The sequence below is a fragment of the Monodelphis domestica genome, chromosome 1 (assembly GCF_027887165.1).
Source record: "Monodelphis domestica isolate mMonDom1 chromosome 1, mMonDom1.pri, whole genome shotgun sequence".
Lineage (NCBI taxonomy): Eukaryota > Metazoa > Chordata > Mammalia > Didelphimorphia > Didelphidae > Monodelphis > Monodelphis domestica.
This window is the reverse complement of record NC_077227.1, coordinates 467,913,620-467,938,962: the sequence shown is the minus strand read 5'-3', so window position 1 is coordinate 467,938,962 and position 25,343 is coordinate 467,913,620. Positions and strand designations below refer to the sequence as shown.

General features: G+C 41.3%; 1 protein-coding gene across 3 annotated transcripts; it reads right to left on the bottom strand.

Moving 5' to 3' along the window:
- Positions 1-1,682: 1,682 nt before the first annotated feature.
- On the bottom strand, positions 1,683-25,170 carry CACFD1 (calcium channel flower domain containing 1). 3 transcript variants are annotated; one of them, XM_056812658.1, is made up of 7 exons: positions 25,039-25,165; positions 13,579-13,683; positions 11,636-11,708; positions 8,881-9,006; positions 8,071-8,127; positions 7,708-7,815; positions 1,683-6,168 (listed from the first exon to the last, which is right to left on the bottom strand). In XM_056812658.1, exons 2-7 carry the CDS (start codon positions 13,631-13,633, stop codon positions 6,078-6,080), a joined length of 510 nt encoding a protein of 169 aa, XP_056668636.1. In that variant the 5' UTR covers positions 13,634-13,683; positions 25,039-25,165; the 3' UTR covers positions 1,683-6,077. The 3 variants fall into 3 exon arrangements, with proteins under 3 accessions (XP_056668636.1, XP_056668634.1, XP_056668635.1); XM_056812656.1 differs by lacking the exon at positions 13,579-13,683 and having other exon boundaries at positions 25,039-25,170; XM_056812657.1 differs by lacking the exons at positions 8,071-8,127; positions 13,579-13,683 and having other exon boundaries at positions 2,477-6,168; positions 25,039-25,170.
- Positions 25,171-25,343: the final 173 nt, after the last annotated feature.

The following is a 25,343-nucleotide window of genomic DNA, read 5'->3' as shown; positions in this document are numbered from 1 at the left end:
ACCTATCCTCATCTAGTTCAGGCTTGGTTCGCAGCATTTGTCAGTCTTGGAAGGACAATGATCATAAGAGTGGTCTAGTTTGGAAACCTTGTCTTTTTTTTTTAACCTCATCTTCTATCTTGGTATCAAATCTAAGACATTAGACTGGCAGTGACTTGCTCTGGGTCACACAGCTATGAAGTGTACGAGACCAGATTTAAACCCAGGTCCCCCCAACACCAGGCCTGGCACTAGCCATTGTGCTACAGATAGCCATCCCCTCAGTCTTTTTTTTTTTTTAATTCCTTGCCTTCTGTCTTAGAATCAATACTGTGTATGCGGTTCCAAGGCAGAAGAGCAGTAAGGGGCTAGGAAGCATTTGAGGCCAGATTTGAATGCAGGACCTCCCCTCTCTAGACCTGGCTCTCAAACCATTGAGCCACTTACTACCCATCCCCCCCCCCCACACACACACACACAGTCTTAATATCACTGTTAGAGATAATTCTTCACTCCTACCCCAGGAAAGTTCAGTTTTAGCAAAATTTTGAAGCTTCTTCAGAAGCCTAGAAAAAGATTTTAAGGGGATGAGGAGGGGTGATAGCAGTAGAGGATGCAACCATTGGTTTCAAATATCTGAAGAGGGATTTGATTTGTTAAACTGGTTCTAGAACTCAGAACTAAACCAAATTACCAAGAGTGAAGGTTCAGCTCGACGTAAAATGAACTTTCACGGGGGCAGCTGGGTAGCTCAGTGGATTGAGAGCCAGGCCTAGAGATGGGAGGTCCTAGGTTCAAATCTGACCTCAGATACTTCCTAGCTGTGTGACCCTGGGCAAGTCACTTAACCCCATTGCTTAGCCCTTACCACTCTTCTGCCTTGGAGCCAATACACAGTATTGATTCCAAGACGGACGGTAAGGTTTAAAAAAAAAATGAACTTTCACACAGAAATCCAACATAGAACAAGTGACACCAATTTGGTATGGTCACTGTTAGTGGAAGTCCTCAGAGCCAGGTCAGTCATCTGTCAAATTTGCCGCAGAAGTGATTCCTGGATGGGAAATGAAGTTGGACTAAAGAGCCACTAAGTTCCCATCCAACTCTAAAATTCTGTAACCTCTAAGCCCTGAATCATCCCCAAGATACTAGGATCCTGTCAGTCTAAGACCCTAAGATCGCTCCTAAGCTTCTACCATCAGGAAGAAATGAACATTTTGGTGTATAAGGTACTAAAGCTTTGTGACAGCTCTCTCAGAATACTTTACATTTTAAGAAGAAACTAAAAAGAGCAGGCAATGGTTAAACAAAAATGAACAAAACTTCAAGCTAGGTGGGCCTAGTGATGAAACTATTTGGGAAGCTGAAAGCCTTCCTGGTGCCCTCTGATCCCCTTACTGCAAAAAAAAAGGCCCCTCTATATGAAAGTCCTGCTTTCAAGATCTAACCTATTAATCTAATGGGAAAGAACTCTGAACTTCTTCATTTGCTTCATCTAAAAGCCTCTCGAGTCTTTATAAGGATTTTTACTCGAGTGTTTTTAATATCTTAAGCTTGTAGGTCCATCTCCAATGGCAAAAGCCTTGGTAGTCTCTATGATATGGTTATTGTAAGCCATCCCTGTTCCAAAATGAATGGTGGACAACCCATCTTACTTGTTTTCAGGCTCAGGCACTGAAAAGGAAAGCTTTTTTAAAAAGTGATTATGACAAATGCCACATTTTATTGCTCAAAAATGCAGATTACACTGGAAATCCAAGCAAGGAAAATCTAGATTAAGAGAACATTCTAGAAGAGGAAATATTCTAGTCCAGAGGAAAACCCTCTGTAACTCAAGAAAGATTTTCCTTCGACTCCCTTTGCTCCTTAGATTCCAGCTACTCTGTGGTGCAATAGGAAGAACCAGTACTGACCTGGGAGTCAAGAAACCTGGATCTTGTCTCTGTCATGAGCTCTTTGTGGCCTTTCCCCCTCTCTGATGAAAATCATCTTCCCTATCTAGATCCCAATTTCTTCATCTGTAAAAAAAAAAAAGTTCTGACTAAATGGCCTCTAAGGTTCCTTCCAATTCTACCATTTTAATTCTAAGCACCAATAAGCCAAAATCTCCTTCTGTCTGAAAAACAAACAGCCTTCCTTTCCTGGTTTAGGTCTGACACTCGGCAACCCCAGAAAATGGTGTCTACTCACTTTATGAAGGTTGTTTCTCAGGGATTTTGGTATACACTAGCAAACCGGAACAAAGCACAGGAAAAAGGTGTCACTAACATCCAATCTAAACTTCACTTGAATTCCCCAAGCTACAGTATAGGTAGGTGAACAAGACAAAAGGCAAATGTACGCCTGATGGGGGAATCGCCACCACCAGATTCCTCTGTATACTGCAACTTTCCGTAGCAGGTGGGGGGCCCTGCTGCTTAGGTTTTATTTGATTTTTTTTTAATCAAAAATAAATAAAATGTTTTTTTAAAGGTGAAAGATTGAGAAATCTCCACTCTAGGAGGTAGAATGGTCTTTTATTCACTGCATACACAAAAAGAGGGGAAAATCTTGCAAACACAGGAGAGTATCTGCTGTCCTGTTCAAACATAACGTTTTCAACATGATGTTCTTCAGATCCTGTGTGGACCACTTATGGCTGAGAGTCATGTAGTGATCGGTGAAGTGAAAAATGACATCTCCAAGAGGAATAGGGCTACTACCTCCTTGAAGCCACATCTGCCTTTCTCCAAAAAAGCCAAATTCCATTTTATCCTTAAATACCTTGCTGAGACTAAGCTTGTTTTGGCTCTACATAACAATGATTGCTCCATACAAACAAGCATGCCTGTTTCTGCAAAGTAAACCATACCATGACTATGATACTTGGGAGGCAATTTGGTGCCTCCTTCTAGAAAAAAGTATTAATGCCTCACTGAAAAGTTTTCTACCTCTAGTGATATTATCCAGGATGCCTACAGCCCGATGAGGAGAGGTCGATATCAATCCACTGCTCAACCCCTTCTGGTGACATGGCTCCTGTGATTATGGCTAGTGTTATATCTAAGACAACATTACTCTTTATTGCTTGAGATGTACCAGTTCTGTAGTGTTCTTACTTGTACAATCAATAGTGGGGCTTCTGATAGCAGGCACAAAATATTACATAGGGATTAATCAATCAATCCCTTTGCACCCAGAAAGGGATAAGGCCTGGCCCCCTGCAAGGGCCTACACAAGTTCTGAAATTTTTAACAGTGATAGGTCCTTGTCTCCCATAGAGACTAATAATGCTGATCAACTATTGCCATCAGTGGCCTGGATGTCAGTTAAGGACACTGATGAGTGATAGGAAGGAGCCAACTAGGCCACAGGACACAAAGAGGCAGGGAGGTAAGTTAGATCATTGTTTTTAAAAAATTACAAAACTGCAACATCAGCAACAAATCCCCAAAGGTTCTAAGTGGTCAAAACCCCACAGGACAAGGTGAATTCAAGTGAGCAATGACCTTGCAAGTAGGGAAGTTTAGGGTACAAATTCTCCTAGAAACACACACAATAGCTTAGTTTGGGAGTCCAGCTCCCAAAGAGTTTCTATTCTTACATGTTAAGTCCAAAGCCCTTGAGAGACAGAAGATGGCAGAGAAAATCTGTTCTCAGCACATAACTCCCAGATCTACCTGGACTCAATAAGTAATTAAAATTGCAGCAAGAAAGAAGATAAACATAAACACCTTCCCACAAGGTAAAATCTTCTGAAATATTAGCAGAGGACTCGATAAAGAACCTATATCCTCACTCCCACCAAGCTCATCCAGTATAACTTACTGCATAAGTCTATCTTACACTTTGGTTGGGCTGGCCTCTATCTAGCACTCTCCATGAACTCAGCAGCAACCCCAAAGTTCTTCAGGGCTACAAAGGCAATCCAGAGCAGGTTAGTCTTGTCCCAGCATAAGAGAGGATCAAGTAAAACTCTTACATAAGCTGAGATCAGACCATTGCATAAGATTGAATGATTGCTGTGGGTGATGTGTAGTTTGAAGTCACAGGGTCTGTGGTAGTTTGGAGATAGGTCTGAGAAGGAAAGGTGGTCAATGAGATTAGTGAGTAATCTAGGAAAACAGCTTGTGGGAGAAGAAATGTTTCTAGTCTAACGTGTGCTTCCTCTCCCTGCTCAGATTCCAATCTGGGACAGATGTTAACACCCTAATGCAGAGAGGCCTCAACCAGGCCAAAGCAAGCATATCTGCCCTTAATTTCAGGCAGTACATCAACCACTGACCCATCTCACCCTGAATTCACTACCAGACAGTTGCATCTCCCAGAAGATGATGCACCAGGCTTGAGGGCTTGGAGGAAGAGAAGGCAGAGTAGGGGAAGTACTATTTGAATATGAGGAAGAAGAGCAAGTACAGACATTTGAGAAAGAGTAGAAGTAGGGACACTTTGGGTTCCAGAGACAGCTGGTGTGATTTCTGCTCACATTTCCATAGGTATGGCTGATACAGTCACCTTGCTGAGGGACTATGTACTACCAAAGCCCCAGCTGAAGAGCCCATTGGGAAAAGTTCAATTTTGATCAGTTCTAAATTGACCTGAACTACTGTCCACAGAAGTGGATCTTAGGTCACTGAGGGAGCTATGGGTTTTCCTATAGGAAGGCTCAGGAGTACTTATCCTCTGTCTGACAGTGGGTCCTGGCTACCCCCTGGCTCTGGAAGGCCAATGGGGGATCACCAAGTGACAGGTGGAATGGCATGGAGAGTGATTTGCATGAAATCTCATGAAAATCCAGAGGGAAGCTCCTCCACCATCAATCCTGCAATGATTTCAGGTTACCCCGCCTCTTGTGTGAAACCTCCCAAGCTCGTAACACGGTAAGATCTGTGGGGAGCATGGTGGCCTAACCAGTCATCCTATCCCTGAGCTCCAGCTGACCCCAGTACTACCAGGGTAAAGTCAAAGGAGCTTTTTGGAGGAGAGACATCTCACATGTTTGTAAAAGCTCAAGTATATCTTTTCATTCCAAAGTCTTTCCCATCCCAAGTAAGATATAAAGAAGAGGAGATCAGAGAAATTGGAAGGTCTCTCCCAATAGCTTATAAGGATCCAGAGTTTTCCAAGTTCTATAACTTGATGCAGGGAATGAGGGAAATTAAAGGACAATAGGCAAAGAGGAAGAAATAGGATATTAAGCTATGCCCAAGATCAAGAAGAGTCCTCATTCCCACAGACAATTCTGGCTCTGACCTTCTGGATCTGACTCCTAACAAAGGGAGATCAAATTTAAACCCTGGCCACCTTAAAATGTAGCCCTTGTCATCATTGAACCTATACTTTGTGCCTGGTTCATAAATGGCCTTGAATGTCAGTTTGATGGCCATAATCGAAGTTATGAGGTTGTTTTGCACTGTCCTGTACAGCAAGGACAAAATCTAAGGTATCTCCTAAAGAACAGGGATGAAAACTTGTTTCAGGCTGGTAGTGGAAGTAGGGTTTACTTCCACGTATCTATTGAGTCATTAGATACTTTTCAAAGTATATTAGGTATGAAAGTCAATCCGGTGTCCAACTATAACCAGTCTATGGATGTAGGAAACATGAAAGAAGCCGCCTGCCCTGCTCCATTTCCAACTGAAGAACTCACGGCCCAGAAATGCCAGGCAGCCATGCTTCCTCCATAGATACTGTCTTCCAGACCTGTCTTGTGGTTCGTGATTTCTGCTCTAATTCTCTGGAATGCCTGCCGCCTGCCACAGGCCTTGTCATCTCATCTTTAGACGAACTGAAGTCAGGCAAATCCAGGCCAAAAAATGCAAGTCTGGTGGAAGTACGTCTTCAAGGGATAAGGTGAGAAGGATGGAGAAGCAGAACACCTGTGTTAGTGTTTCCCAAGCACTCTCTAGATGCTAGACACTGTGCAAGAGTTCCTACTTCAATGTTCTTCTCAACATTGCCATGTGCTGAAGCACAGTCCTTTGTCCACTCCAATCCACTGGGACCCAAGTATCTGTCCTCCCACAGAAAGAGAAGGTGTGAGGGTCAGGCACTGGAACTAGAGAAAAAAGGGTCACTTTAAGGTGATAGGAGGAAGGCCCCGATCCTGGACCAGATGCTCACAGCTCCCCTTCAAGGGTTCCTGTCAGTTTTTCCTCATCTGCCTGCTGCTTCTGCTGCTGGATCCTTGCATAGGAAATTGCATCACCCCTACAAGAGGAAAAAGGAATCATGAAACCAATAGACAGAGCAACGAGTAAGAAGCAAGAAATAAACCACAGGTTTCCTCCTGTGGGTAGAGGCTGAAGTCAGGACTGACTGAGCTCTAGCAAAATTATATAAGCATTTTTTAGTTCCAAGGAACTTGTTCTCTCACATCAATTTTGTTGGGGACATGTGACATGTAGGGAGACGATAACTATTCTCATTATAGGCTATTTTACCTGATGAGGTTTACACCAAAAAACAGATTAACTGACCCTATACCCAACCTCTCCCATACATACACATTCTTTTTGTGAAATGAGCCATTTGGCTATCAGCTGTTCTGTCTCACTGCTGACTCTCATTACTGTCCTTAGTCCTATGTATAGCCCCCAAGCATCAATTCATATCAAGACTAACCAGTTCAATGGATACAAAACCAGGCCTGGAGACTAGAGGTCCTAGGTTCAAATCTAGCCTCAGATATTTCTTAGCTGTGTGACCCTGGGCAAGTCACTTGACTCCCATTGCCCAGCCCTTACCACTCTTCTGCCTTGGAGCCAATACACAGTATTGATTTTAAGATGGAAGGTAAGGGTTTAAAAAAAAAAAGATTAACCATACCACACTCTGATTTCTCACCAGTAGGGAATCACAGAACTGGAAGGGACTTTAGATATCATCTAGTCCAACTCCCTCATTTTAAAGAGGTGGAAATGGAGGCCCAGAGAAGGGAAGGGATTTACGATTCCTCAGTTAATTAGTGCAGACAAAATCACAGGTCTGGCACTCTCTTTACAACACTGGAGCTTCCTGGTCTCATCTGGACTCTATACCTAAGCTCTAGAAGTTAGTAAAAAATACTCTGACAGGGGCAGCTGGGTAACTCAGTGGATTGAGAGCCAGGCCTAGAGATGGGAGGTCTTGGGTTCAAATCTGAACTTGGGACACTTCCTAGCTGTGTGAACCTGGACAAGTCACTTAACCCCCATTGCCTAGCCCTTACCACTCTTCTACCTTAGAACCAATGCCCAGTATTGATTCTAAGACAGAAGGTAAGAGTTTAAAAAAAAAATACTCTGACAGTGAGTCAGAAAACCAGAGATCATGAGCCTCAGTGTTGCTGATGCCCCATTTCCTACTCATACCTATTCTTTGGTTCTAGAATGTTGTCATACTCTTCCACTATGAAGAATTCCAAGATCCTTTGTACTTGACCCTCAACTGATCTGGTGACTGACCCTGCTCAGCCCTTTGGTTTTCCTGAGAAAGTTTCTGGTAGACTATTAGAGAAACCCAATGGAACTCTCCAGTTAGAGCATGACATGCAGGGAACCCAGGGCATGTTTATCCTTGGAACTTTAAAGGGGATATCAAGCCATTAGAAAAGTTGAACTTTTGATCTTGTTCAGCCATGGCATTCCTACACAGTCTCAAGTGCAAAATGGGAAGAACCTACAGATCTTCCTTAGTTACAGGTATCAGGACACTCAACAACAATAAATAGCTTTGCAATATAAAAATAAGCCAAAGATGAAGACATACTTTTTGCCAAGTGCAGAAAGTCCATAAAGCACACCAGTGGAGAAGGCGATGGCATTTCCCAGGAGGGTGGTCAGGGTCAGGCTGATGACAATGGGGAAAACTGCCATCCTATGGAGAAGTAGATAAGAGAACTAGAGATTGGGGGGGGGGGGGGGTGTCCTTGGAGGTAGGCTCCTCTACGACATTTGTTGGCACAACTGCTCTACTTTATTTCCAGACCAACTCCACCTCATTCTGATCTTCCACTTGGAGATCATCTAGTCCAACCCTCACATTTTACAGATGGGGAAATCAAGGCCCAGGGAGAAAATATCAATCACCTAAAATTACATAGCAAATTAGTGGCAAATCTAAGTCTCATACCTGGATCTCTTGACTCCCAGGTCAATCCTCTTTTTACAATGAAGGATCCATTCCTGCCTAATCATAGTGACAATTTCAGGGTTTCATACTTTTCTGCATAGTTCATAGCACTTAGCACAAAGTTAAACACCCCAAAGTCCTTCATTAAATATGCAAAGGAACAGGGCAGCTAGGTAGCACAGTGGATGGAGCACCAAGCCCAGAGCCAGGGGTCGTAGGTTCAAATTTAGCCTGAGACACTCCCTGAGCAAGTCACTTAACTTCCATTACCTAGCCCTTACTACTCTTCTGCCTTCAAATCAATACTTAGTATCAATTTTAAGGCTTTAAAAAAAATGTAATAGAGCTACTGCTGGTAAAGCCTATACTTGATCCTCTCAGCACTGAGGCACTGATCTGATTCTGTGCTTGGCCATAATGTGTCTCCATGGCTCTATATCATGGATACATCTTAAATTTCTACCATGACTATAAGCTTGAAAGTAGAGCCTGTCTCATATCCCTCCAACTCTCCACCCCCACCTATCCCCCACCAGAGTATCTAGCACAGGCTGATCTAGGGCTGAGTTAAGTGCTCAGTGAATACTTAGTGAAGTAATTTCTGCAGAGCATGTATATGCAAGGACTAAACTCTTCAGTGAATTAGGGTTAATACTGTTACAAAGTCACCCTTCAGTCTTCTCCTGTCCAGATTGATCAACCTCAGTTCTTATTCTCCTAGCAGGTAATTTTTTTAATAGGAAAACTATGGATTTGAAAAAATAGATTTGAAAGGGGGAAAATGAAATTTTTATGGTCAGGCCTCCTTACACACAGTAGAAGATGGCCTTATGCCAAGGCCTCAACCGGTCAGCCTTGTCAGCAATTGTATTTGCAAACTCAATGAACTGGCAGCAGAAAGGTGCCTCACACAAAAACAGGATGAAGGCATTTAACCTGGAGAAGAAAGAAAAGAAATCATTAGAGCTGAGTGGCAGGCCAATTAGACAGGGCAAACCAACCCCACTCAATGACTGTCTCAAACTGATTGATCACTCACTCAAGTCATAAATGAAAAGATCTTTGGGAAAGATATGTATGCTCTTCAAAATCTCTCAGCCACATATCTAATCCTACCTGACTGACAAAGTATAGTTCAAGTTCAGCTTCCTCTGTGAAGCCTTCCTTGGCCACAGAGATCACAAAGACCTCATCCTTCTCTGCACAAAGCACCCCACAAATTAATGCTTATCTTCTAATTATTTTCTAGATTTCATTTTCTTTTCCCAACTACCATGTATATTCTTTGGGAAGAGACTCTGAGGCTTATACTTCTCCTATGCTCCTTATTCCTCTCACACTAATAAGGGTTTTATAAAAAATTATCTGATTATTAAGAATGTGCCCTCTGACCAAGATGGTAGCTGGGAGGGTGAAAAAAAAAATCTCTGTTAAGAGAAAAACAATTTAAAAACAAGTGAGACTCAAGACCCTTGGAGTTGGATGGGGCCCCAAACTCATCACATAAACCAGGGCAAAACACTGCCTTTCTGGGTTTTCAGCTGTCCTTCCCTTTAAAACAAGGGATTGAATTATAGTTTCCAAAATCCCTTATAGAATCCCTGATAATTCTGTAATCCCTTGTATATAAAAGCCTGAGTAACAAAGATAGCTATCTTTAAAATTCTCCGGGCATAAACTACAATTTCCCAACTCTTAGTTTTTAATAAGTTTATAATCTATGGCAAGTGAGTTCTTATTCATGTCAAACCAAACTCCCTTTGCATGCAATTTAAAAAACTCCCTAAGATAGCAAAATCTAGTTAGCAACTCTCCACTTTCTCTTGTTTGGTCTTCAGTGGAATTGCTCAGTCCATTCCTTGAACTAACTTCTCAGCCATATGAGGAATACTGACCTTCTCCTTTTTGCTAGCTCTTGAGAAATGGTCTGTTTTCTGTCTCTATAGGAGTTCCTCTCTGGACCTTCTCCAGGGTCAGTAGCTAGCTTTACCCAAAACCTCTGCCTCCCCCTGGCAGCCCAATACTATCATTGTCCTGCTTCTCCCACCCATGAGCTGAGATCATCTATATTTAGGTACTAGTTTTCACTCCAGCAGAAAGTACATAAGCAGTGGGAAATGGACGAGTGAAAAGTGGGAAAGAGGTCCAATTCCTAGATATTTCCCTCAAAAACAGGCACAAAAACACCAAAAAGAAAAGTAATCACCAGAAACTCTGGAAAAATTACTTTTAAGAAAAAAAAACTCAAAAACAAATAAAGAAGAGTTCCAACACAGTAAGAGTCTATGAATTAATAGAAACAGAGGCAGAAACAACAATAAGAAATATCTAAAAATCATCTGATTGAGACAGACCTTGCCTCAATATGAGGTAGACTCCAGGGTAATGATAGTTGGTACCTTATACAGAACTTCCAATTTTCCTACCCCAACTTTATGCATCCCACTGGTACATGCATATCCCTTTACTGCAGCCTGGTTCTCAGAGTCCTGGCATCCATTTGACATTCCCAGTTCTGCTGATGCCCATAGTCCCAACAAGGTATTTAATTCTTCCAAAATCCTTTACACTGTGAAAACTGAAGTCATACAATGCTCTAATAATAGTCTCAGTATGCATCTCCCTATTTGAGTCTAGGGAAAAAAGAAAAGAGGAGGGAGGGAGAGAAGGAAGGAAGGGAGGGAGGAAAGAAAAAGAGGAGGAAGGAAGGAAGGAAGGAAGGAAGGAAGGAAGGAAGGAAGGAAGGAAGGAAGGAAGGAAGGAAGGAAGGAAGGAAGGAAGGAAGGAAGGAAGGAAGGAAGGAAGGAAGGAAGGAAGGAAGGAAGGAAGCAAGGAAGGAAGCAAGGAAGCAAGGAAGCAAGGAAGCAAGGAAGCAAGGAAGCAAGGAAGCAAGCAAGGAAGCAAGGAAGGAAGGAAGGAAGGAAGGAAGGAAGGAAGGAAGGAAAGAAGGAAGGAAGGAAGGAAGGAAGGAAGGAAGGAAGGAAGGAAGGAAGGAAGGAAGGAAGGAAGGAAGCAAGGAAGGAAGGAAGGAAGGAAGGAAGCAAGGAAGGAAGGAAGGAAGCAAGGAAGCAAGGAAGGAAGGGAGCAAGGAAGGAAGGAAGGAAGCAAGGAAGCAAGCAAGGAAGCAAGCAAGCAAGGAAGCAAGCAAGGAAGCAAGCAAGCAAGGCAGCAAGCAAGGAAGCAAGGAAGCAAGCAAGCAAGCAAGCAAGGAAGCAAGCAAGGAAGCAAGCAAGCAAGCAAGCAAGGAAGCAAGGAAGCAAGGAAGGAAGGATTTTTATCTCATTTTATCTTTACAACAACCTTGGGAGACAAGTACTATTATTATGCCCACTTTATAGTTGAAGAAACCAAGGCAAAAAGAGGTTAAGTGATTTGTCCAGGATCACAAAGCAAAGGTAGTGTTCTAAAGTCATATTTGAATTCAGGTCTTCCTAACTCTAGACCCAGTGTACCACTACCTGCCTCAACAGGATGAGTAGAATATATGAGGGTAAAAAAAGAGTCCTGACCTGTAACCCACCACATCCACCCAACGGAGACAATATCTCTGGTGTTATTTACTTACATCATCCATACACCGGCTGCAATGTTGAGTGGGTGAATGGTGATACAGTTGAAGAGGCCAGAAATTGCACAAGCTAGAAAACAAAAGACATTGACTAGAATTAACCCAAAAAAGGAACCATGCCATGCAGAAAACCTACCTGGAAATCTACATCATTAAAAAACCATAAACCATTAGGATTATGTTACAATTTATCCTTTTCAAAGTACTTTTATACAAATTTACTTATTTTGAAAAACAAGCTTAGAGAGGCATGGTCCCACAGGGAATCTGAGGACAAGGTCAAGTTCAACTCTCTACCCAACTCCATGCTGACACCACTACTGCCCAAAGAAATTGGACTCCATGATGAGCAGGAATATGGTCTCTTAATGTTTTCCCTGGAGTTTAGACCAGGGCTGTGAAATCAATGAGCTCTCAATAAAAGGTCATACCAGACAGGGACAGAAAAAAAGAAAATCAGTCAATGAGCATTTATCAAGTATTATGGGCTGGCCTTTGGCTAATACATCCTGGGGATTTTTATCCTCATTCTTTTAAGGAATACATGTAGATTTCTGACTACAACTAACAAGAGACAAAAATGAAAAAGTGCCTATCCTCAAGAATCTTTCATTCCTTTTTGCTCTGATTAAATTCATATATAACTCAGCTTAGGGAAAGGGAAGGGAAGGAGGGAAGGAAACATTTTGGATCATACAACTTCGGAAAACTTAGGTGGAAATTTATTATTACAAGTAATTGTTAAAAATAAAAAGAAGGGGGCAGCTGGGTAGCTCAGTGGATTGAGAGCCAGGCCTAGAGATGGGAGATCCTAGGTTCAAATCTGGCCTCAGACACTTCCCAGCTGTGTGACCCTGGGCAAGTCCCTTGAACCCCATTGCCTAGCCCTTACCACTCTTCTACCTTGAGGCCAATACACAGTATTGACTCCAAGACGGAAGGTAAGGGTTTTAAAAAAATAAAAATAAAAAAATAAAAAGAAGTTTTCCTTCTAAAGGGAGAAATTATATATATCCAGATAAGTAGATAAAAGGTAATATAAGGGGAAGTGGGGAACTAGCAGTGCAAGGTGATCAGGAAAGGCTCCACAAAGATGATGCTCAGCTTAACTTGGAAAGAAACTAGATCTCTAAGAGGTAGAAGAGAGAAGGGCATACATTCCAAGTCTGGGGTTCAAAGGCAGGGAGATAGGTGATACAGTGCTGTATGTGAGGAACAGCAAAAAGGCCAGTCCAGCTGAGCCACAGTGTATGATGGGAAAAGAGTGTGATTGAAGAAATTTGGGCCAAACAAGAAGACATGACTTGGAAAGAAAAAAGAGCAAAGACACATGGAACACAGATCATTGGGGGAGGTAAAAGAGAGTTTCATAGAAGTTTGAAAAATTGTACTAGAGAGGGGAATTGATGAGATATATTTGGGAAATCAAAAGATGTTACACCAGGAAGCAGTTAAATGAAAGAAGCTGAATCTTGAGCCCCCTCCCCTCTCTACTTCCTGTTTCTTCCTTCACCAAGCAACCTAATGGAGGGTTTCTTCATAGATGGTAAGTTAAATTCTTCTCTCTAATAACAATAATCCTTCAAACTAATTTCTTTAGTTAAAGGATCTTTTATTCTTTTGGGGAGAAAGTAATAAGGATGAGGCTGGGAAAGAGAGAACAGGTTTCCCTATTCTTTTAAGTTGTAATATTGGTTGAATGCTTTGAAATAAGTCTCTTCAAAAGAAAGAAATGAAATATTTTCCTCAGAGAAAAGATGGCAATAACTCTGCCAGGGTATCTTCTGGGCAAGACTAACTATTTCTTCAATTCACAGTAAAAGTAGTACAGTAATGGCCAGAGAGGAGATGAAGTGGTCTGTCCTCAAACCACCTTCAGGCAGAAGAATGAAGTCCAGCCAACTGTCTCACCTTCAAAATTCCATGGAACTCTCTCTTACCTCCCTCAATGATCTGTGTTCCATGTTTCTTTGCTCTTTTTTCTTTGTAAGTCATGTCTTCCTGTCTGTGCCCAAATTTCTTCAATCACAAGAGGGATCAAAAGGCTGGAAAGGTAGGGTGAAGCTCACTTTAAATCTCAAATAGAGGAGCTAGTATTTTATTCTAAAGTAAAGGGGAGCCATTATAATTTACTGAGTAGGGGATGAAGTATCCAAAACCTGTGCTTTGGGAAGGATGTGATTAAAGATGAACAAAACTGTGGTCAAACTTGCTTGACCATTCAAGGTCCAGAGAAACTAACTATGCAGAGAGAAAGGAAGATTCTGGCAAATACTAAGCCCAACTATGACAAGTAAGCAAAGAAAGAAGCCTGAGGCCTTCCAGCAAGGTTGGGGCAGTTATCAAACAGTTCATTAAACTTGCACCAGCTTCTCTGCACCTGATCTCCTGATCTGACGAACATGGACTGGATTTCTCCAGTGATATTTTATCTGGGTGACAAGAGATAGGGGAAGAAAATGAATGAACCAAAGCCAAACCTAGCCATCCAGTTCCTCAGGAAAATGCCAGGATATAATCTTCCTTCTAGTGCTGATTAGGTATTGCTGCCTAAGTTCTGGATTAATTCAATTCAAGGTACATTTATTATTAAACACCTCTTATACACAAGGCATTGTGCAGGATGTGGGGGGACAGACAAAAAAATCACAGAATTTCTACCCTCAAGAAGTTGTCATTGTCATTCTATGCAGAGTATTAAACATGAGCTAATTTGAGAAGGGAGGACAAACTAACAATTGAGGAGGGAAACCTATCACAGAATCATAAAACTTTCCAGGTAGAAGGGACATCAGAGACCAAACTCCTCATTTTACACAGAGAGGCAGTGACTTAGTCCAGGTAACAAAATAATGTGGTGGTAGGAACAATGACTAATATAAGAGAGGAGAAATCCAATTTGTGCAAAGAGCAATTTCTGACAGAAATCAGATGCAGAGAGAGAGTGGGGGAGGTGCAAGAAGAAAAAAAATTGAAGGTTCCAGGAGGGAATCTGAAGCAGAGAACTTCAACTGATCACACTTCACTTCCAGCTAGGAACCAGGGAGAAGAAGCAGTTCTCTCAGGCTAGGAAGAAGCTTGGGTCTCTCTGGAGATCAATTGTTTCCCTGTGAACCTCTGGATACCTCTCATTCAGCTCTCAACAACAGCACAGAGTCATCAGTGAATATTATGGACAGGGACTTGAAGAAGCCATCCACTGACATCCCCTTTTCAAAGATCTCATTCTCCATCTCCCTAACTTGTTCCTGGACTCCAGGACTCAAGCTAGTTAGCTCAGGAATAAGAACCAAACCAGCAGCTGGCTGGAAGAGGGATCAAGGCCTTTAAACTCCAAGACCTTGGGGGGGGCCAGTCTGCCAGAGGGGACAAGTCAATAGGGCTTCCCACTCACCTACTTCCCTTACCTGACACCCTTACCTCTCCTTCCCAGTGTGAACTCAAATAAATTATCTACTATTTAGAATTAGGTCTGGCTAGTTTCTGATACTAGGAAAGGGGGCTCTAGATTTGGGGAGAACCATACCTCTCTTCAAAAAAAGGAGGGTTAGCCCAGGATCACAGTGATCCAAACAACCAGACCCAAGGAGCAACCATCTCTCCTGGGCTGTGGAGTAATCCGAAGTTTGGGGGGAGGGGAGGAATGGCAGTTGGTATACCTAAAGGATCCAGAGGCAGAAGAGTCTATCCTGCCTCTCATGAATAGCTGGGACCAAAAGGGGATCAGTGTGTCATCTTACTGAAGCTTTTCCATCTAGTTCTTATCCTCCATCTCCCAGAACCATTCTCTAAGGAGACATACTCCTTCCCTCAGGGAGACAGGACTGGGTTAACTTCCCCCAAAATGAAGAGAAGGGAAGATTAATCTCTTCCCCCTTTCCATTCTCTCAACTCTTTCCCTCTCTCCCTCCATCTTCCCTGTGTGTTCCCTTTCAGACTATACATTACACTAAAAACTAAACTTCTGACCCCCAGATCACTGTTATTCCTAAGTGAAGGATCTACTAACAAGTCAGTCAAAGTAGGGAATACAAACAGAATGGAGAGTCTGGGAGTTTATTTGGAACTTGCAGGAAAATAAGTGTGTTTTTTTCTAATGTTTTCCTTGTGAAAATTAAAACGTTTTCTTTTCTTTTCTTTTCTTTAACTGGGTTATGTGGTAAAGAAAATACAGGGTTGAAGGCTTTGAGCTTCAAAGAATTTTGCTAAGTGGACCCCAGCATTGCCCATGTTCCACTGCTTTCTAGATTATTAAGGGGAGAACAGTCTTGATACTTTGCAGACTTTCTTATGTCTCTATAACTACTCTTCATTGTTTCTTCATCTATATCTCCTATTGAAATCCTATTGATCCATATTAAAATGTGAGCTCCCTTAGGCAGGGCTGCTGGTCTTGTCTTTTTTGTATCCTCCATGTTCAGCACAGAGCCTGGCTCAATGCAAGAACTTAAATACTTTTTTTTTATTGACTCAAGGCCCAGTCACCTCTTTGTTTTTTAAACCCTTACCTTTCATCATAGAATCAATACAGTGTATTGGTTCCAAGGTAGAAGAGTGGTAAGGGCTAGACAATGGGGGTTAAGTGACTTGCCCAGGGTCCCACAGCTAGTAAGTGTCTGAGGCCACATTTTAATCCAGGACCTCCTGACTCTAAGGCTGGTTCTCTATCTACTGAACCACCTGGCTGCCCCCTCCACTCACCTCTTTATCATAAATCTTCCTGATCAAAGGTCAATTCTTTCCTTTTCCCAAGTCCCATAGCACTGTGTTACCTCTTTTAAATGCTTCTGGCAGACATTCCAAATGATATTAGACATCTGTATGTACATGTTTGACCTCCCCCTTTTAGGCTGTCTTTTGTAACCTGTTTATTGACCTTAGCCTCAGAGCTAAGCCCCTGAACACCTTGGCAGAGAGTGAGAAAAGCATTGGTTTGGGAGTCAGAGGAACTGGCTTTCAATTCTGCCTCTGAAACTTAACTACTCCAGCGACTCTAGACAAGCTGATTAATTTCTCTGGACCTCATTTTCCTCAAATGTAAAGTGAGAGGGTTGAACTGGATCACCTCTATCCCTCCAGCTCAAGACCTATGTCCTATGTCCAGTGCTTAATACATACTTACAGAATTATATTGAATTCTAGGCTCCCTTGATCATTTCAAGGCCAAGGATAAGCAGGGACCCTGAAATTGCAGTGAAACTGCATTTAACTATCACGAAAGAAAGAGCTATTCTCCTCAAATAGTCCAAATAACTGATGATTATTCCATACTAATAACAACAATAAATATAATAGCTAACACTTATGTAGCACTTAGTATATGCCATATTGCTAAGCATTTGACAATAAGTATTTCATTTGATCTTCTCAGCAATCCTGCAAGGTAGGTGCTAATATTACCCCCCATTTTACAAATGAGGAAATTGAGAAATTAAATGACGCCTAGGGTCACACAACTGCTAAATGTCTGAAGTCAAATTTGAACTCTGGTCTTTCTGATTCCAAGCCCAGGGCAATAAGCCACCTAGACATCAATCTTTTAAAAAAAATTTTTTTTACATGTTGATAATTTTTTTTAAACCCTTACCTTCCATCTTAGAATCTGTATTGATTGCCCAGGGTCACAGAGCTAAGAAGTATCTGAAGCTAGATTTGAACCTAGGACCTCCCAGTCTGTAAGCCTGGCTCTCAATCCACTGAGCCACCCAGCTGCACCCCCCTGATAAAATGCTCAATAATCATTTCCTGCCTTTTTGCAATACATGTTCTCTCCCTCCCTCTCCCTTCTCTCTCCTCCCTGAGATGGCAAGTAATATGATATTGGTTACACATGTGTCATCCAATACATATTTCCATGTTAGTCATGTTGTGAAAGAACACATTCTGCTCATACAAGAAAAATACTAATGAAGGAGATAAAGTAAAAAATGGTATGCTTCGATCTATATTCAGGTTCCTTCTGTGGTGGTGGATTAGCTATAAATCTTTGTAATGGCCAGGCTCTGGTTCAGGACACTACCCTAATTTAAGCCCTCATCAACCCCGAACTGCCCCATTGCAACAACCACCTAATTAGTCTGAGTTCCAGTCCCTAATCCATCCTCCACAAAGCTGCCAAAAGTACATTCTCCTTCTTATCATTCCCCAGCTCAAAAGAATCTTTTGTGCTTCCCTTACTGTCTCCAAGATAAAACACAAACTTCTCAACTTAGCAATAAAGACCTTCAGCTTGACTACAACCTATCTTTCCAGGCTAATTTCACATGACTTTCCTTTTCATCCAAATTGATCTACATTCTGTTCCTTTAACTCAGCATTCTAACTCCTGCATCAGAGCATGTGGCTTGTACATGCCTGAAATGTACCAACCTCCCCCTTTTCTAAAGCTTGTATTATTTGTTTTTGTTATTCTGAATTTTAGAAACACCAATAAACAGAATCATTTCTATTGCAGTCAGGCAACAAGCATTTATTAAGAGTTTATTATATGCTAAACTCTGTGTTAAAGTGGAGAGGATTCAAAGAAAGACAAAAACAAAAAATCTGAACTCTGAGGGCTCAAATTCTAAAGATGGAGACAATTTGCAAAATATCCTGTAGATAAGATAAATGGGCTGTAAATGTAAAGTAATCTCAGTGGGAAAATACTAGTAGTGGGAAGGGCCAGGAAAAGGCTTACTGCAAAAGAGAAGATTTTAGCAGTCTTAAAGTCAGGGAAGTAAAGAAACAAAAATTATCTATGAAACCACAGAACTCCATTATACATCACATATATATATATATATATATATATATTTTTTTTTTTTTAAATCCTTACTTTCTGTCTTAGAATTGATACCAAGGCAAAGGAGCAATAAGGGTTAGGCAACTGGAGTTAAGTGACTTGCCCAAGATCACATAGCTAATACATGTCTGGGGTCAAATTTGAACCCAGGTCCTCCCAACTGCAGGCCTAGCACTCTATCCACTATGCCACCCAGTTGCCCCTACATATCACTTTTAAAAAAACATAATAAACATAAGAATTTCAAAGCTATCCTACTTGTCTGTGCCACTCTCTGAACTTCTGTTCCCTTTTATGCATTTTTTTAAAAAGTTTCAATGACCCTACTTTCTTTGTTTGGTAGGGTCTCAGAGAGTATCATTGGTAAGAGTCCCTTCTTACCAAAATTTTTTTTAACCCTTAACTTCCACTTTAGAATCAATACTATGTATTGGTTCTAAGGGAGAAGAGTGGTAAGGGTTGGACAATAGGGGTTAAGTGACTTGCCCAGAGTCACACAGCTAGGAAGTATCTGAGATCACATTTGAACCCAGGACCTCCTGTCTCTAGGCCTGGCTCTCAATCCATTAAAGCTACCCAAGCTGCCCCCTCCCAAATTTTTTTTAACTCTCCCATGTTACAAATAAGCATTATCAAACAAAACAAATATAGATATTGGCAATCATCTAAAATGTCTGTCTGTCACCTTCTGTGTACCTCTAGTCTATCATTTCTGAGGAACATGGCAACATGCCCTTAGCCTTAAAGCTCTGAAGTCATGGGAGATCAGAGCTTAATTCATACCATCTTCACCAACTCTCTTAGAATCTTTAGCTTTCTTCAAGACTCAAGTTAAGTTTAAGAAGTTTTAAGGAAAGAAATTCAAACTATCTATAGCCATATATATGCTCCAAATCACTACTAATTAGAGAATTACAAATTAAAGGGATTCAGAGATTCTACCTTATAACCACCAAATTGGCAAACTGATAAAAAAAAAGAAAAATGACAAATGTTGGAAGAGCTACAAGAAAGCAGGAAAATAGTTGGTGGAACTATAAACTGTTTCAACCATTCTGGAAAGCAATTTGAAACTATGTGCCAAAATGACTAAACTGTGCAAATCCTTTGACCCATTACAACCTCTACTTGGTCTATACTGTGGAGAAAAGAGAAATTACAAGGCAGCAAGACAAGAAGCTGGAGATTGATCAGCTGTCAATCAAAGGAAGATTCCATTTGGAATGTTACAGGGAAACAGTTGAAGGCAAGAGCCAACTGCTGACTGATTTCTGGATTTCTTGGCTGATGGTGGTGACTTTGAAGGAGGAAGCTGGGTTTATCTCTGGGACTTGGGATAATCAAGTTGGAGGTAGCCTGACTAATTTGAAGGCAGAAGAAGAAGGACAATAGTCCATATATCTCTCTCTGACTTGCTCTGTTTCATGGTAGTGACTGAATTGCCATTTCTCTCAATATCCTCCAACCTAAGATTCACTGTAGATAATAGGGAAACCTCCAACCCTCTTACCTTCATCCTTCATCTTTTCCTGTTTTCCCCAATAAACCCTTACTTGAGATAAAAGGAGATAAAGAGTAATTCCTCTGAAACATCATAAACTCACACTGAGTGACTTAGAAGGAGGCTGAAGAAGAAAGGGGAAGGGGAAACTGAAGGGAAGAAGAGGGGATGAAAGGAGATTGGAAAAGGGAGGAAGGGAGATAGAGAGGGAGGAGGGTAAGCAAGGGAAGATAACTACCTGATTCATTAGTTATCATTTATCAATCAAATATACACCCTCCAATATTATCTATTACAATACTCCAAAGAAATCTAAGAAAGTGAAGAAGTTACAATATCTATAAAAATATTCATAGCTGTTCTTTTTATAGTGGTCAAGAACTGGAAGTTAATGGGGTGCCCATCCAGTGGGAGAATGGTTGGAACAAATTATGGCATATGAATGTAATGGAATTCCATTGTGCAGTAAGAAAGAGATGATTTTGTAGATACTTGAGAAGAGTTGTATAAAATGATAAAAAATGAAGTAAATAAAAACCTGAAGAACAGTTTACTATAACATCATCATTACAAAAAGTTTTGAATTCTGACCAACATAATGATCAATCATGATCCTAGAGAACTTATAATGAAAAGTTGCCCACTTATAACAGAGTTGATAAACTATTATGCAGAATGATACATATTTTTAAACACTACCAACATGGGAATTCATTTTGCTTGACTATTCTTGTTATAAGGTTTTTGTTTTCTTTTGGGTGGGAGGGGTAGATAAATGCTTGATAATTGGGGAGAAATTTTAAGAAAAAACAATTCAGATGCTACTGGACAAAATAAACATGTTAAATTGAATTTAATGTATAACATACTCTTCTTGTCTTCTTAAATTTCATATAGTTAAAATTTTACTTAATGAAACAGTTATCATAAAAATATCCATCACTGTACTAGATGCCACCAAGGACTGCTGAGATATAAGGAACCCTTTGCCTCTATCCTGAACAAACCTAAGTGGCTGGGCTTTTTTTGGTCTCCTATATAACAACTATTTCAGATGCCCAGAGATTTCAGTCATTTTCCCAAATCCCTTCTCCCAATCCCTTCCTTTCTCTACCTTGTGAAGATTAAATTTAACTCTCTCCTTATTATAACAATAAAAATACTTAATTCTCCCCTGATTGTGAAGATTAACTTTTAACCCCTGTCTATTTTTAGAACACGGTACTTAAAAGTTAAATATGGAGATCTACACATTTTTAGATCTAATCACCAAAGGTGCAAACATCCCATTTCACACACTGAGTGGGGGAGGTCTGTGACCCAAGTGTGTGATAGTGGATGATGAATCAGAATTGACTGCCTTCTGGGCAGTCCTAAAGCAAAGCTGTCAACTGTGATAGGTAGACTTTAAATTAGGGGAAGACACAGGAAGTGACAAAAAAGAAGCATTTTCAAAAGGGGCAGTTACTTCCTGTGAGATTTGGTTCTTCATTTTTTGGAAGTGGAGACTGGAGACAATTCTTCATTCTTTGATTTGCTGACTGGACCTGAAACCCTGTTCCTGACTGGACTGACACATGGTGAGTGAAGCTGAATCTTAACTGCTGGAATTTTCTGAAAAAACTATCCTCTGGAGAGACTTACTCTTGAAAGACACTTCTCCAGTTCTTGGCTTTGCCGAGACCAGCTGAAACTAATTCTCCCTGCCTGGAGGGGTCAGGAGTAAATTACTTAGTGCTCAGGCTAGATATCTTACCTTATCATCCCTCTGATTTCTTGCTTCACTCTACATTTTGCAAATAAATTGTAAATAAAATCTCTTTGAAATCAATTAAATTCCTGGTGACCACACTCTTAAACAATCAAGTCCAACCCTTTGAAAATTAACCCCTTTTCCCCCTTAAAACCTCTAGCTCATTCATAATGTTAGTACCAATGGGAAAAATGGAAGAATGGCTAAGCAAACTATTATATACACATACATGCAAATTAATATATATGTATATACATACACAGGTATAGTAGGCTTTGGAAAGCACTGATTGCTATTTTTTAAATTTCATTTTTCTTCCTTTCTATTCTTTCTCTTATATATCCTCACTACTCACTAGTCACATAGGAGTCTGTATTACTTAACTCTCCATTTCTACCATCCCTCAACAAATTTTCTTTCTCCTAAGTTTACACTATTAAATAACTAGTATTTTAAAATCACACTATAAATAACTAGATTCTAGTGGTCTTTATCAACCTCCAGAACAATTTCCTTTCCTCAATGAGTTCAGTGCCCAACTCTTGCCCTCAAAATAGGAGACTTCAGTATACAAACTGATATTTCCTCAAATACCCAACTTCCTCATTCCTCAATTTACTTCTGACCTGCATTGGTAAAAGGGAGTGTCCTCATGTGGGAGCTTCCTAAACCACTGAAATCACAGGTCCACTCTCTATATCTCTAACCTTAACCAAGAACATACAACCAAAAATATAAGAAAGAACTAAAAGTGGGTGTGAGCATTTATCAAAGAACTAGGAGTTAAGATCATTCTTGCCCAAGTATGTCAGGTCTGGCTACCAAGGAAAAGGGACTTAGTCCTCTGTCCTACCTGACATTGACTTTTATCTCCTTCCCACATGACCAAGAATGTTTAATATTTCTATAAATATCTGTTGTAGTTGTATTCTGTGATATCAGATCACCAGCCTTTTCTTATCTAGCCATATCTTAGAGCTGCGGTGGCAAACCTATGGCAAGCATGCCATAGATGGCACACAGAGCCCTCTCTGTGGGCACACATGCCATCACCTGCCAGAGTTCATTACTAGAAAGGCAGAGGGGATTCAGGGTCAAGCTACTCCCTAAGGACATTCCTTACTTCACCTGCTCCTTTGCCCAGTAGCCTAATGGTAGAGCTTCCTCCCTCTGCTTGGGGGAGTGCAGGGCATGGCACATGGTCTATAAAAGGTTAGCTATCACTGTCTCAGGGATTCAGAACCCTCCAGACTAGAAAACAGTTGCTTAGCAGCTCTTAAACTGCAATGTCAGGCAAATGTTAAGAGTTCTACTGATACCACCCCTTCCCCAAGCTTATCATACTTTTTCATCTATATCCTATCTAGTAACATTTTCCTACTGTGCCTATGTGGTACCTACATGCTTAAATCATAAGCATCACTCTGGGAAACCCTTTTAGAGAAAATAAGTCCATTTATCCACTAAGGTAGAAAAGGGCAAAAATGGAAATACCAAAACCTAGATGCTGGCTAATCCTGGTTCTTTCATTAACTTGGCATATGACCCTGGAAAAATTCCATCCTCTCAGGGCCAGTTTCCTCCTCTGTAGAATGACAAAGTTATATTGGTAGGTTTCTAAGATCCCTTCTAGTTCTGAGTTTCTTCATTTTCAAACTGACCTGTGATGCAAACCAAGAACCAGAGGGGAAAAAAGGAAAGAAAATGCTCAGACACCAACACCAAGAGGCTTCAAAAGAGAAGAGAAATCTTCCATTTGGCCAATGAAAGAACCCAAACCAGCTGCTCTCATCTAAGCCCACTAGCATCATATCTCTCAAAGTAACCCTCCTTTCCTTTTTGGAAGCTAATAATTGGGCTGAAGAATGAAATAAAAATGGAAAATATCTTTTTTCACAATGCATGAGAGATGTAGATTTTGAAAAAGCACTGGCCAGGGGACCTGGGGTCTGGCTCTGCCACTAACCCATTCTGAACTCTTTGGATTTCAAGTATCTTCATTTTTAAAATGCTGAGTTTGGTCCAGATGATCTCTAGGACTGCTTCCAGTCCTGATATGCTTTGAGGGAACATGGTGTAGGTCACAATCAATGTTAACTTTAGAATCAAAGGACTTGTATGGAAGTCCCAGATCTATAAGTCAGAAGCCTTAGTTTTAAATGCCACCTCTGCAACCCCTACAGTCTGCATGACCTTGAGTACCTTCCCTAATAATGTTTCCTTAACTTTAAGATGAGAGGATTGATCTAGATCTGGGGTCCTTTTTTGAATCCTGGACCCTTTTAGCAGTCTGGTGAAAACTATGGATCCCTTCTAAGAATATTTTTTAAATACAGAGAATAAAAACACAGCACCACAAAGGAAACCAATTATACTGAAGTGCAGTATTAAACTATGTTTAAAAAAAAAAAAGGTTCTAAGACCCCAGTTTAAGAATCCTTGAAATCAGAAGATCTGAATTCAAATCCAGACTAGAACAAATCCAAAACTAGAACTGTAACCCTAAACAAATCATGTCTGCCTCAGTTTCCTCAATGACAATTATAAGAGCATTTTACCAACCTCCCAGGGTTGTCGAGATTAAATGAGATAACTGTAAATTGCTTAGTTCAGTGTATGGCACAGTACCTGCAATACATGGGTTGACTATTATTATTAGAGAATCTCTATGCTCCCTTCCAGCTCAAATCTATGCTTCCATAATCTATGTGCTAGCATCCCTGAAAGCAGGGTAAATTCTTATGTTTTTGATTTACACCAGACACAGAGCTTTGAACATAAGATATTTAAATACTGGCATATCCCTCTAAAAAAACTTTCCTCCTTCCCTTCCCTGACATTCTGCTCAGGATCAGGACAAATTTTCACAGGTTTATTTACTTGTGTGTGTGTGTGTGTGTGTGTGTGTGTGTGTGTGTTTGTGAATGTGGGCCAGGGGAAGAGGAGCCGGTGATAAAGGACAAAGCCAGTCTCTAACTCGACAAAAGGCCTTTTCCAACAAACTGCTGTGGGGAATAAGGATAACGCCGCTGGGAGATTGACAGAGGGGTATGTCGGGATGGAAGAGCTGAATGCTGTTTCATTTATACACCCGCCCCCTCCCGCCTAAAAAAGAAAAAAAAAATGTGCTTTTCTGTATGCCATATCTGCAGAACCAAGAGCCCCGCCAGTCCGGGCTCTATCCCGGCAACCGGCATTTCATCACAAGGACCTGGGAGGTGGAGGCGGATAGGAACGATTTACAAGCGGAGTGTAAAAGAAGGGAGCTGGAAGCGCGGAATGCCTCGCACGGGAAGCACGCATGCGCGAGTCTAGCCGAGGGGGTGGGGGAAAAGAGACCAGTGGGGGCGGGGAATACTCACAGATGCCCCCCATGACCCCTGCCAACCGGCACAGCCAACGGTACCACCACATCATTCCGTCGTCCTGCGGGGGCGGAGAGGAGGCGTCGCCTGACGAGGTCTCCCCACCCAGAGAACTCATTGTGCGGTCCCGGAGGGAGGAGCGCTTCTCCGCCGATCCCAGGACCCCTTCTTTGCCTGAGCTGTCACAATAGGGTGCCCCCTCCAGCAAACGCCCTCCGCTCCACGTCGGCCGAAGACGCACTGCATTATGGGAGATGCAGCTCGGTAGCTGAGGAGCCACCCGCCTCATTAGCATATTTGGG

Excerpts from the sequence above, each read along its gene's own strand:
- CACFD1 (XM_056812656.1), bottom strand. The coding sequence starts at position 25,159 with ATGAGTTCTCTGGGTGGGGAGACCTCGTCAGGCGACGCCTCCTCTCCG. Across the intron at positions 9,007-11,635 it reads GCAGCCGGTGTATGGATGAT|GTTAAATGCCTTCATCCTGT; the intron begins GTAAGTAAATAA and ends TTTCTTCTCCAG. Across the intron at positions 8,128-8,880 it reads AAGGCCATCTTCTACTGTGT|GCAGGAATGGATCCTTCATT; the intron begins GTAAGGAGGCCT and ends CACTATGATTAG.